This window comes from Plecotus auritus (assembly GCF_963455305.1).
Source record: "Plecotus auritus genome assembly, chromosome: 1".
Taxonomy (NCBI): Eukaryota; Metazoa; Chordata; class Mammalia; order Chiroptera; family Vespertilionidae; genus Plecotus; species Plecotus auritus.
Window position 1 is genome coordinate 178,133,992 of NC_137770.1, and position 14,928 is coordinate 178,148,919.

General features: G+C 39.7%; 1 protein-coding gene across 1 annotated transcript in view; it reads right to left on the reverse strand.

Annotated features, from left to right (window-relative positions):
- METAP1 (methionyl aminopeptidase 1) overlaps positions 1 to 14,928 on the reverse strand; it is a 79,018-nt gene that overhangs the window by 32,312 nt on the left and 31,778 nt on the right. Inside the window, exon 2 of the mRNA XM_080657797.1 lies at positions 5,146 to 5,197. Within this exon, the coding sequence (XP_080513923.1) occupies positions 5,146 to 5,197 (52 nt within the window). The remainder of the gene's footprint in view (positions 1 to 5,145; positions 5,198 to 14,928) is intronic.

Consider the following 14,928-nt stretch of genomic DNA (forward strand, 5'->3'; position numbering starts at 1 on the left):
CTAGGAATAAACTTAACTAAGGAGGTAAAAGATCTATATGTGGAAAACTATAGGACACTGAAAAAAGAGATAGAGGAAGACGTAAACAGATAGAAGAACATATCATGTTCATGGATTGGTAGAATCAACATCATTAAAATGTCCATACTACACAAAGCAATTTATAGATTCAATGCACTCCCCATTAAAATACCAATGGCATATTTCACAGACCTAGAAAGAACTCTACAAAAGTTAATCTGGAATAAAAAAAAGACCCTGAATAGCCACAACAATCCTGAGAAAGAACAAAGTAGGTGGGATCTCAATACCAGATTACAAGCTGTATTACAAAGCCACTGTTCTCAAAACAGCCTGGTACTGGCACAAGAACAGACATATAGATCAATGGAATAGAATAGAGAACCCAGGTATCGACCCAAACCACTATGCTCAATTAATATTCGACAAAGGAGGCATGAACATACAATCGAGTCAAGAAAGTCTCTTCAATAAATGGTGTTGGGAAAATTGGACAGATACATACAAAAAAATGAAACTAGATCACCAACTTACACCATACACAAAAATAAACTCAAAATGGATAAAGGACTTAAACATACGACGAGAAACTATAAAAATACTAGAGGAATCCACAGGCAGCAAAATCTCAGACATATGCCGAAGCAATTTCTTCACCGATACTGCTCCTAGGGCAATGGAAACTAAAGAGAAAATAAACAAATGGGACTACATCAAAATAAAAGGCTTTTGCACAGCAAAAGAAACCATCAACAAAACAACAAGAAACCCCACTGTATGAGAGAACATATTTGCAAATGTTATCACTGATAAAGCTTTAATCTCCAACATCTAGGGAACTTATACAACTTAATAAAAGGAAGATAAATGATCCAATAAAGAAAATAGGCAACGGACCTAAATAGAATCTTTTCGAAAGAAGACAGAAGGAAGGCCAAGAGACACATGAAAACATGCTCAAAGTCACTAATTATCCGAGAGATGCAAATCAAAACAATGAGGTACCATCTCACACCTGTCAGAATGGCTATCATCAACAAATCAACAAACGAAAAGTGCTGGTGAGGATGCGGAGAAAAAGGAACCCTCGTGTACTGCTGGTGGGAATGCAGACTGGTGCAGCCACTGTGGAGAACAGTATGGAGTTTCCTCAAAAAATTAAAAATGGAACTATCATTTGACCCAGTAACCCCACTTCTAGGAATATATCCCAAGAAACTAGAAACACCAATCAGAAAGGATATATGCACCCCTATGTTCATAGCAGCACAATTCACCATAGCTAAGATTTGGAAACAGCCTAAGTGCCCATCAGCAGATGAGTGGATTAGAAAATTGTGGTACATCTACACAATGGAATACTACGCTGCGGTAAAAAAGAAGGAGTTCTTACCATTTGCAACAGCATGGATGGACCTGGAGAGCATTATGTTAAGTGAAATAAGCCAGGCAATGAAAGAAAACTACCACATGATCTCACTCATTTATGGAAAATAAAGAATATTATAACCTGATGAACAAAAAGATAGACACAGAGGCACTAAAGCACCAAACAGACTGTCAAATTACAGCAGGAAGGCTGGGGAGTGTTGGGAAGGGGAGGGGATAAGATCAACCAAAGGACTTGTATGCATGCATATAAGCACAACCAATGGACACAAGACACTGGGGGGGGTGGGATGAAGGCATGTGACAGGGGTAGGGAAGGCTGGGGGAAGGTCTATGGTGGGAAAAAAAGGAGATATATGTACTACTATATGTAATACTTTAAACAATAAAATAAAATTTAAAAAAAAAGATCAGACCTCAAACAAATAATACATACAACCAAATGATTCCTAGATGAGATTGAAATTTGGCAAGTTCTTTTTGAATAATTTACTTAGGAAAATGTACACTTCAATAGTCAATTCATTTACATTCTAGGATCAATTTGAGCTGAGCCCTAAGTGCTAGACACATAACGGACACCTAATTCAGCTGAATTGGACTTGGGGTCGGTAACAAAATTACAAATAAACTGATGTTTTTCAAAAAGCTGTGAAAGCACAGGACAGTGTAAATGACACCTGAAAACTGAGTCTCACGCACACATATCTGGATGAAACAGAACCAGGTGAGGTTCAAAGTACATCATATCCAGGCTTTAGTCTTTAACAGGTTCTGTGCAGGCTGCCTCCTCTGGTCAGGTGACACAACATGACTGCCTACACCTAAGCTTTGCATAAGACAGGATCGTCGGATCACAATTCTGACTCAGTTCTTCGAGAAATGACTACTAAGTAGCTGTGGAGCACTTACTATGCACTGTATGTATGCTAAGTATTTTACATGGATTTGTTTGTTTAATCCTCACAACAGACAAAATTTCAGCATTTTGAAGGTGAGCCTCAAAGTAATGTATGCTCGCAAAGCTTTGGTAGAATCAATTCTGAAACATTACATAAAACCTTCACTCTGCAATCCAAAAATCAAGCACTCTAGTTTTAAGGGTAGAGGAGTGATTATTTAGATTTAGTTTGTTGTTGTTTTTTAAAGGAATTTTTACAGCATTTTTTTGGCTACTCAAAAGACATCAAATGCTTCCGTCTCTTTAAGAAATGGGAGACAAGCATACTGAATAAATCAGTGATACACAAAAAGAATACAGAATAATAGAGTATTAAGATGTGAAACGCTACTATCTCTACTCTGGCAGGAAATATGGCATAGGAAATATGCACCCAAGCTTCAGCACTGTGTGCCTTTAAGGCCTTTGTAATCTAACTGGTCCTTACTATCACACACAAAAAATAAGTCCTGGCCCTAGCTGGTTTGCTCAGTGGATAGAGCACCAGCGTGCAGACTGTAGGGTCCCAGGTTCGATTCCAGTCAAGGGCACATGCCTGGTTGCGGGCTTGATCCCCAGAAGGGGGCGTGCAAGAGGCAGCCGACCAATGATTGTCTCTATGTTCCTATCTCTCTCTCCCTCTCCCTTCCTCTCTGAAATCAATAAAAATACATCATAAAAAAAATAAAAGTGAAAAATAAAAATATATTTTTTTAAAAAGTCCTGTCCTTGAATCATTTATTTAATTCACACTTGAAATTTTCCTAAGGCCTGATTAGCTTCTGCAATCAAGAAAGGTCCGTATGATTTCACTGGTGAATTCTACTAAACATTTAAGGAAGAAATAACACCAATTTAACATAATCTTTTCCAGAAAACAAAAGAGGGGGAAACACTTTGCATTTTATTAGAAATAAAATTACTCTAATGCCAAAACCAAAGATATTAAAAGCAAATTACAGAAATATCCCACATGGGCAAACATATAAATCAGGCATCCTTAATTAGAGATCAGTACACACTACACCTTAAAAAAAAAAAAAAAAAAGGAAAAAGGCCTAAGCATGTCCTCTCATGACATGAACTACTTAGTATCTTACCTCACTATTATTTCTTGGAACAAGTTGCTATGTTTTATGATGCCCTGTTCCTTCCTAACCCAATATTCTTTCCCCCTAATTCCTTTCCTAATAATCTTCTTAGTTCCAGCGAGGACCCTTCCCCAGACATTCCCTCCTCTAAGACTGTCATCCTCGGCGGTGTAGTCGGGATCAATTTATTAGGGAAAAGATACAGGGCTAGCCAGCTGAGGGTTGTCTCTATCCAACACAGCTCAAAGGGTCAAGAATATTAGACTCACCCCATGAAGAAAATTACCCCAAAAGATCCAAGAGGGCAACACACTAAACACCATGGTACAAGTAAAACCCAAATGGCCTCAGTTCAATGCAGTTAATAATTATGTTATTTTCACTTGGGGCACATCAGTGGTTTAATTCTCTTGTAGTAGAGGTTTTAATGAAATAACTCACCCTTGGAAATCCAGTATTGAAGAAAGAGGCACATTTCAGTTAGTTAACAAAATGTTGGTGTAGAGACTCATTCTAAGCTCTTTTACTAAAATACTGTTTCACCTCAACACTTCACTCACCTATGCTTTAACCTACTGCTTATAAAATATTAATAACTGGCTTAAAGAGCTCTAAAATACCAAACACATTAGAAATACAGCATTTTATCTATGAGTGAATAAAACTAAATGGCATTACTTAAAATCAATCTCTATATTTGATTTGAGGTAACAAATTCTGCCTTTTATGCTTTGAGAAACTCATTTATTCACAATCAGCTTTCCTCCTCTCTAACCACATTTCCTCCCACAATAGTCTAGCATTTCCATTAAATGTAGACTTCACTTTACACAAGCACAGAAAATATCTTTTTAAACTGTTGATATAAAACAATCTACCAAACTTTATTAAATGAACAAATTCCTAAAAAAATACAAAGAGATAAATAATAAAAAAAATACCAAGGTCAGTAAGCTGAAACAAAACCCTTATACTGAGGACCATGTGCTATCTGTCTGGCAAGCGTTCATCTATCAGGATAGCAATGCCGTAAGAACAGAAACGCCCTGCCAATTTTCAGGTAATTGTGATGGGTTGTCTGTCTTAAGCCAGCCACACTAATGACATGAATTTACAAGATGAATAGCCAGAGCAGGAAAGGCCATTTCAATCAGAGACACATCGTGGTGGGTGACAGCAATAGCTAAAGCAGCAGCCAATAGTTTCACTTCGTGGTGTCTCACAAAGTAACTTCGAAAGAGCAAATTAAACATCAGACTGGAAGTAATAACATTAGATGACCAAAAAACCTAAAGTAATAGACTTTTGAGTAGAAAAGCCATCAAAATTCAAACTAAACAAAAACAAGAGATCAGGCTAAATGAAGCCAGAGAGCTCATGTGTCCCAGCCCACAATAAGCAAGCATTTCTAGCAAAGGAAAGACGGTGCCAAAGAGTAGACCTTCTCAGGTATTGCTCAAGCAAGATCCGTCTATCCCAGCAACCATTCATGTTTTCATGTCACATGTCATACAACGATATCAACGAAGATAGTACTCAACCACATTTTTTACATGATGACCCACCATAAAGAATAAACAATATGTTCAAATTCTATATGCACTTTCTGAATATTCAAACATACACTTTCAGAACTGGAAGAATTCTTATCTTTCACACAAAAGCCACTTCTAAGACAGTCTAGAGATGTGTGATTTCACTTACTTGCTTTCTTATGTAGTAACTTGTGAGTAGCCCAACTTCCTTTAAAACACTCCTAAAAAAGCAAACATGAAAATTAGTGTTAGGCCTTCCTTAATTAGAAACATCTTAAGGAACATTGTACATAAGAAAGAGTTATTGGAAATTTCATTTACAAAAAAGAAATCTTTGACTTCACTGAATATTGAGAAAAGCTTAAGAAATGATATCTGCTTAAAAATTCATTTCAGAAAGCAACCTAAACTCTAAATTACTTCAAATAAGCAAGAAACATTAGTCTATATTGTAAATAGCAGTCACAGTTACATTTCAAATTTATGTTACTAAATTATTTTGAAGTATTTTAAAATAATTTAGTGACATAATCATAAGAAAGACAAGGAAAATGTTACATTATTTATAGAAGTTTGATTTCTCAGTCATACCCACTTTGTTAACTATGTGCTGACAGCCCTACTAGACTGAACTCCATGAAGGAAGGGACCATGTTGAACTTACCAACATGTCCCCAGAGCCCAGCAGAGAGCCTAGCACACGGTAACACTTGCTAATTGGACAAATGGATGAATGACTAGGAAGACTAAGCATTTCACTTAGGAAAACTGGTTCATATAACATATTTCAGACACCAGCAAGAATTACTGAAGTGGAAAAACGAGTTCAAATAATAAACTGAATTAAAATAACGAACTCAAGCAATAAATTAGAAAAATTATTCAATCATATATATTACTTATGCTTTGATTTTTAGAGTCTCTCCTTCAAAGAATTTAAAATTACTCAAATACAGCAGTCGCCCTTATTACAGTTTCACTTTCCGCACTTTCCGTTACCTGCAGTCAATTGCAGCTCAAAAATATTAAATGAAAAATTCCAGAAATAAACAATTTGTACATTTTATTTATTTATTTTTAAATGTGTTTTTATTGATTTCAGAAAGGGTAGGACAGGGAAGGAGAGAGAGATAGAAACATCAAAGATGAGAGAGCATCATCAATTGGTTGCCTCCTGCCACTACACACTGGGGATCGAACCCGCAACCCGGGCATGTGCCCTGACCAGGAATCGAACTGTGACTTCCTGGTTCATGGTCGATGCTCAACCACTGAGCCACTCCAGTCAGGCCAATATGTACATTTTAAAGTGTGCTCCATTCTGAGTAGTGTGCTGAAATCTTGCGCAGTCCCACCCCAGACACGAATCATATCCACACTGAATATATACACTGCCCACCTGTTAATGACTTAGTAGCTGTCTCAGTTATCAGACTGACTCACAGTATTGCAGTGCTTGTGTCAAATAACCCTTATTTTACTTACTGGTAATAATGGCCCCAAAGCACAAGAGTGATGGTGGCAATTTGGATATGCCAAAGAGAATCCATAAACTTTATCATGGGTCTATATGTATAGGAAAAATCATAGTATAGGGTTCGGTATTAACCGCAGTTTTAGGCACTTACTGGAGATCATATGGGGGGACTACTGTAAATCATTACAAATATTAAGAAAATCCACAACTTCCTACAAATGTTTTAACTTTGCAAACCTAAAAGAGTAAGTCATGGATAAGAGAAAAGGTAAGAAAATATATAAAATAAAACACCCCTAGAACTATGTAGATGCTAGGCAACTCTCCCTAGAGGTTTACCCAAGGGCCTCTGAGGGCCTCCAGGGCCAGGATCTTCACTATTTCCCCTTCGCTCTCCTTGTATCCTCACAGCCTCAGCAGCTAAGCCAAGAAAACCCAGGTCATACCTATTTCCTCCTACTACAACATCAATAGACTTCAAGTGCATAAAAAGGTATCCACAGCATCCTTAGATTTATTTTTATTCTTTTGAAGCTAAAACTGAGTTCAGTCTTTTGGAGAGAATGGAGATGTGGTGGCGGAATAATAGTGCACCAAAGATGTCCATATCCTAATCCTCAAAACCTGTGACTAAGTTAGGTTACAACTATGGTAAAGGGGAATTAAAGCTGCTAATCAGCAGACCTTGGGATGGGGAGGTTTTCTTTTTATCTAAATGTGCCCAATGTAATCACAAGTGTCCTTAAAAAGGTAGAAGAGGGAGGTAGAAGGAGTCAGGAAGATGTGACGATAGAAGCAGGGCAGGGAGAAATAATTACATTATTGGCTTTGAAGATGGAGTGGGGGGCCATGAGCCAAAGAATACAGGCAGCCTCTGTAATAACTGAAAAGGGCAAATAACAGATTCTCCCCAGAGCCTCGAAAAAGGAATGCCAACCTGCCAACACCTGATTTTAGCCCTAAGACCTTTGTCACACGTCTGACCTACAGAACTGTAAGATAAGTCTGTTGCTTTAAGCCATCAAATTTGTGGTAATTTGTTACAGCAGTTACAGGAGGGAAAATGAGTTACTCCTATCTGTTGTCAAACTGTAAAAACTAATCACAACTGGCAAAAAGATCAAGAAATTAGTAGAAAAACATATATTTATGGCACACAGAGGGATATTATGAATACTTGAAAAGTCCCAAGAACTAAGTGATTTCTTCAGTATTACCACATCTACTACAGAACAGGGAAAGGAAAAGTCAATTTTGATCTATAATATGAAGACAACCATAATAATAACTATAAAGTTACTGTTTACTGAATAGGTGCAGTATAGGCCTATATCTCATTTCTTCCTCACAAAAACCCTCCAAGGCAGATGACGTTATCCCCGCTCTACAAACGACAGCACTGAAGCACAAATATGCAATAATTGTCTATCACATAACAGAACCATACCTGGCAGAAATAAGACTCAAACCCAGCATTACCTGGCTAAAGGTGATACTTTCTCACAGCTTTACAAGGTGTGGATGGGGGTTATGGGTGTGTGTGTACTCAATTCAAAGCATAATTTAGCACTAAACTTAGAACCAGAAAACATGGCTGTGATTAAGCTCTACCATGTATTAGCTACACCACTGTAAGCTCTAAAATTTTATCTCTAAATCTAGAAAATGATATTATTAACCATTCTCACGGATCCTCAGTTGCTTCATCTATATAAAGTGGAGTTGATATCTCCAGGAGCAGAAAATATAGCAGATTAGAGGAGATGATGTAAATAACCTGTATGAAAGTAGTTAACAAGTGTCTACCACACAGCAAGTATCAATGTAAACGACAACCCAGTGCTTATCAATATGCCTGGAACTGAACAGGTTTGCTCAATATATGTTGGAGAACGAACTAAGATGAATGAGATCATATACACAAGAGCCTTCTAGTTGTAGGTCTGAACGTAAACGCTTTTCATTACCTACTAGGACAGACTGCAAGCTGCCTACTCCATAGCCATTCTCCCTTTGCCTTAACACCAACAGAATCCTGCTAGTGGAGGTGTAATGTCCCGGCTAAAAACATTCCCAGCCTCCTTAATGATACGGAAGGCCATGTGATCTAGTCTGGCCAACAAAATGTAAGCCTAGCTGTAGGACAGGACTTCTGGAAAGCTTCTTAGAAAACAGACATGTATTTTCTATTTTTTGCCCTTTCCTGCTTCTAACAGGGAGATGCTGCCTGAGCTGAAGCAGCAGTCCTGAGGCCACAAAGCCACAAGCAGACCCCAAGAGGCCTGGATCCCTAGTGACTTTGGCAGAGATGGGAGTGAAGCAGTAGAACCTCTGGAGGAAGCACAGCCCTGCTGCCACCTTGATTTCCGTTCAATGAAACTAATTTTGGACTTTTGGCTTCCAGAACTGTGAGAGGATAAATTTGTTGTTTTAATCCACTCAGTTTGTGGTGATTTGTTACAGCAGCCACAGGAAGCTGATACAGTAGCTCACCAGACATCAGGGCACAGCAGAAGAACGAATCCAATTACTAACTACACTGAAACAGGGTGAAGGATTAATTACAGCCTTTCTGAAGCTTCTTCAACTTACATGTACTTATTTATGGAGTCGACTCCCAATTATTCACGATCATTTATAAATGGGGCAAGCAAAGGCAGATGAGTTATTTTAAGAAACTTAACTTTAGCCAGCAATGTCAACTCCTTCTCTTCCTCCCTGTCCAAGCTATTCTTCATCACAGATATGACTGGCAAAGGGGCGGGGCAGATTGGAGTTTCACCTGTTTTTCCTTCTTCCTGGCAAAGATGCTTATGGCAGTTAAGACTGTCAGCAAGAAAAAGATAAGGGATAGGGAAGAAAAGAAGTGAAAGGAAAAGCTCAAAGTAGGTCTTAGAACCCCAGTTTAAAGTCAGCCAGGCCCAGAGGCAAAGTCCCACCACCGCAGAATGTTGGGTGCACCACTACTTTTCCTCACTTCCAGGCCTTAATGCTAATGTTTCCTTAACACCAGACAAACTATCTGTAGTTGGTACAATTTCCCACTCATTTTCAGTATGCAAGCTTAGACCAGACCAACAGAATGTCTGCCCAACGAGAACTATATATGGCTAAAGTGGTATACACATCTCCTAGGTACCAATATAGCCAATATTGTAGCACTACTATTTTTTCATCCCTGAAAAAATGAAGGACAGACTCTTGGCCAGGCACATAAACCCCTTATCCAAAGTCCTAAACTACTCCAATTGTTAGGTAAGCACTAGCAAAGTTTATACCCTCAGCCTGGCAATCCCTTTTCCTGCCATAACTGAAATCCTATCCTATATAATAAAAGGGTAATATGCAAATTGACCCTAGGAACCACAGGTCACTATGACGCACACTGACCACCAGAGGGCAGACACTCAACGCAGGAGCTGCCCCATGGTGGTCAGTGCGCTCCCACACAGGGAGCTCCACTCAGCCACAAGCGGGCTAACAGCTGTGAGCGGAGCGGTGGTGGCAGGAGCATCTCCTGCCTCCTCAGCAGCGCTAAGGATGTCCAACTAACAGTTACTGGACTGCCAGAGGGATGTCTGACTGCCATCTTAGGCCCAATCCCCTGGGGAACAGGCCTAGCTGGCAGGTGGACATCCCCCGAGGGGTCCCAGATTGTGAGAGGGTGCAGGCTGGGCTGAGGGACCCCCCCACCGAGTACACGAATTTTTGTGCACTGGCCTCCAGTTAGAATATAAAGAAGCAAAAGAATATTTTTAAAAATGAAAAAAATTTGCAAGAACAATATAGAAGTGAGTTCTATACTGGGTTAACACAAATGACCTTTTAGATACTCTTCAGCTCCACAAGCCTATAATTCCAGTTTTATAAGTAACTAGAGGCCCAGTGCATGAAATTCGAGAGGGCTCAAGCCAGGCCAAGGGACCCCACTAGTACATGATCGGGGCCGGGAAGGGATGCAGGAAGTTGGCCAGCAGGGAGGGATCGCAGGAGGCCTCCAGGGCGTGTCTGGCCCATCCCACTTAGTCCCAATCGGCCAGACCCCAGCAGCAAGCTAACCTACCAGTCGGAGCGTCTGCCCCCTGGTGGTCAGTGCACGTCATAGCTATCAGTTCAGCAGCCTCAGCATATCAATAGCATATTACGCTTTGATTGGTTGAACAGACAAATGTATACTTGGCATATTAGGCTTTTATTGTATAGGATTATGGAAGAGATCACAAGTTCTTAGAAATTTTTACATGACAGTAGAAATAAATGTCTCAAAATAAAGATAGAGATAGGAAATCTCCCCCAAATGGTGAGCAAAATTACAAAAAGTTATAAATAAAGAGATGGGGCCCTGGCCAGGTAGCTCTGTTGATAGAGCATCATCTTAATAAGCTAAAATTGTGGGTTTGATCCCCAGTCAGGGCACATACAAGAATCAACTAATGAATGCATTAATAAGTGGAACAACAAATTGATGTTTCTTTTTCTCTCTGTGTCTCTCACCTTCCTCTCTCTCTAAAATCAATAAATAAAAATTAAAAAAAGAGATGGTATTTTTGAAACAGAGGATTAAACCAACAAGTCTAATATTTGAATGAACAAGTTTGAGAAAGAAAATGGAGAGGTCAAAGAAATAACAAAGTTTTCCATAACTGAAAGGAGTTTCCAAATGGAAAAGGCCACTTACAGATGAAAATCAATTTGCCCAAGGCATACAATGTGAAATTTCATACCAGGTGCAAGAGAAGATCCAATAAGCTTACAGAGAAAAGGCAGGAAAGAATACTGAAAACGTTATGAATCCCAGTGGCATGAGACTTTCAACAGCACTGGAAGCTAAAAGAAAATGGAGCCATAATATAAAAATTCTGAGAAAACCATTTCCAAACTGGAATTTTATACCTAGCCAAACTGAAAATTGAGTGTCAGGGCATAGCAAGAAATTTTCAGATACAGGGAATCTCCCATACAATCTTTCTCAGGAAGCTAGTGGAAGAGATCTTATCTAATAAAAGAGTAATATGCAAATTGACCATCACTCCAACACACAAGATGGCTGCCCCCATGTGGTCAAAGACCCTGCCCCCATGTGGACACAAGATGGCCACCACAAGATGGCCAGCAGGGGAGGGCAGTTAGGGGTGACCAAGCTGGCAGGGGAGCAGTTAGGCATCAATCAGGCTGGCAGGGGAGTGGTTAGGGGGTGATCAGGCTGGCAGGCAGAAGTGGTTGGGGCAATCAGGAAGGCAGGCAGGTGAGCAGTTGGGAGCCAGCAGTTCTGGATTGTGAGAGAGATGTCCGACTGCCTGTTTAGGCCCGATCCACGTAGGATCGGGCCTAAACGGGCAGTCGGACATCCCTCAAGGGTCCCATATTGGAGAGGGTGCAGGCTGGGCTGAGGGACACACCCCTCCATGCACGAATTTCGTGCACCGGGCCTCTAGTATTATATAAAACACTAGAGGCCCGGTGCACGAATTTGTGTAGCAGTGGGGCCCCTCGGCCTGGCCTGTGGGATTGGGCCAAAACCAGCTTTTCAACATCCCCTGAGGGGTCCCAGATTGCTAGAGGGCACAGGCCAGGCCAAGGGACCCACCGGTGCACGATCTGGGCCGGGGAGGGATGTGGAAGGTTGCCAGCCAGGGAGGGACCACGGGAGGGCTCCAGGGCATGTCAGGTCCATCTCACTCAGTCCTGATCAGGCAGACCCCAGCAGCAAGCTACCCTACCAGTCAGTCTACCCCCTGGTGGTCAGTGCACGTCATAGTGACTGGTTGAGCGGCCTTAGCATATCACTAGCATATTATACTTTTTTTTGTTAAGATTTTCCTCTAAGGGTTTTAATTATATTATTTTGTGTGTTTTTTTAATTTTTATTGATTTTAGAGAGGAAGGGAGAGGGATAGAAAGAGATAGAAACATCAATGATGAGAATCATTGATCAGCTGCCTCCTGCACACCCTCTACTAGGGATCGAGCCCGCAACCCAGGCATGTGCCCTTGGCCGGAATCGAACCTGGGACCCTTCAGTCCACAGGCCGATCTCTATCCACTGAGCCAAATTGGCTAGGGCAGCATATTATACTTTGATTGGTTGAATGGATGACCAGACACTTAGCATGTTAGGCTTTTGTTATATAGGATGAGAATAAACCAAGAAATAGGAAGATGTGATATAGACAAGACAGGGAAGCCAAGGGTATCTCCAGGATGATGCTTGAAGAGATGTAAGGGTGACTACTATGAAGCAAGCCCAGGGAGCAAGAAGTTCTGGCTACAGGAGGTCAGAGGGTTCCAAGAGAGACATTTCCAAGATAAAATTGATTAAATGTCAAATGCATTTAAAAGTACTGAGAGCAGTTCTAAACAATTGTGAAAGAGTTTGGGGATGAATCAGTAAGTGACTAAAGGAAACTATTAAAAGAATGGGAAATAAGAAAAAGAGGAGGCCCTAACTGGATTGGCTCAGTGGATAGAGCATCGGCCTGCGGACTGAAGGGTCCCAGGTTTGATTCTGGTCAAGGGCATGTAACTTGGTTGCGGGCACATCCCCAGTAGGGAGTGTGCAGGAGGCAGCTGATCGATGTTTCTCTCTCATTGGTGTTTCTAATTCTCTATCCCTCTCCCCTCCTCTCTGTTAAAAATAAATAAATAAAAAATAAAAAATTAACAAAATATATTTTTTTTAAAAAAGGAAAGAAAAAAAAGAAAAGAAAAAGAGGAGAGGCCTGCCCTTCATGGCTCAGTGGTTGAGGGTTGACCTATGAACCAGGAGGTCATGGTTCGATTCCCAGTCAGGGCATATGCCCAGGTTGTGGGCTAGATCCCCAGTGTGGGGTGTGCAGCAGGCAGCCAAAATCAATGAATGATTCTCTCTCATCACTGATGTTTCTATCTCTCTCTCCCTCTCCCTTCCTCTCTGAAATCAATAAAAATATTTTTTAAAAGGGAGGTGGGAATTCATAAGTTAGAAGCATTTAACCAGGTATGTGAAGTAATTTGACTAATCAACTAAAATGTTACAAAAAACATTCTTACAAAAACACATTTTAATGAATGTTTTTTGTAACATTCGTGCCTCTATGATGTTGATAGTAAACATAAACCCAATTAAGAAACAATTACCTTATTGTGAATTAAGATTCAATATAATGTAAAATATTTTTAAAATATATATACCCACTGCTAAACAAACCCCTTCATAGAAGTTTATGATATGAATGAGTTAGTATCTTTAAAAAAATCAGTAAGTAATTTTAAAAGGAAAACACAGAATTTTAAAACTAGAAGAAATTTACAGTTTTATAGATGAAATCTGTGAAGTAGCCAATTTTCCACTCAGCAGCAACTCTATTCTGCTGCTAGAGATCTTATATGATAATCAACAAATTTTTAAAATGCTATTATATTAATATAACCCACAGATAATGTTCTTTAAAGTGAATTTCATGTTCTACAGACAGTGTAATAATTTTAAATGAATGCTTGCTCATGGCCATATATAATACTGTATATGTCCAGATATTTAAATGCAATTTGAGACTGAAAAGCGAACAACTTTAACGTTTAATGATACCATGTAGGTTAAGTATCCATTTCACTGTATCATTTCCTGCAGTGCAATACTTAACTTTTTTAGATCACTGTATCCTTTGAGAATCTTGGGAAAGCAATCATTCCCTTTCAAAGAAAAAAATATATGTATCTATGTATGAATAAGCATGTGCTTGCAATTCTATTTATTCATTTATTCATACAAATATGGAGCATATGTTATGACCAAAGCACTGTGCTAGGTGCTGAGCATTCAGCAGTGAACAATATAGGTTCATTCTGACAAATATCACATGGCTAATTACACAATTACTACATATTTTAAGTCAGAAGGGCTAAAAAGAAAAAGATACACAATGCTATGAGAAAAGGTTGAAGAGCTGAAAATACAAGCAGAGGTCATATGACATTAAGGATTCTGGTCTATTCTAATCACAACAAAAAGCCATTAAAGGGTTTTAAACCAAAGAACAACCCAATAAAGACTTGAGCTCATGACATTCCTGATCCCCATCTACAAACCCAAAACTAAAACTCCTTTTTCTAAATAATACACAGAATGGTCTTGAAGAACTCTATAAAACTGGCTTTTAATACAAGCAGTCCTTGCTTTGCATAGTAGTGTAGAACTTTAAAAATGACCAAGCAAGCTGTAACCATAAAAAGCAATCTTCACAATCAATAGAAAAAAATAACAAATCCTATATAATAAAAGCCTAATATGCTAAGTGTCCGGTAGTCCAGTTGTCCGTTCATCCAATCAAAGCATAATATGCTAATGATATGCTAAGGATGCTTAATCACTCGCTATGACGTGCAATGACCACCAGGGGGCAGACAGTCGACTGGTAGGTTAGCTTGCTGCTGGGGTCCGGCCGATCAGGACTGAGCGAGATGGGCCAGACATGCCCTGGAGCCCTCCCGCGGTCC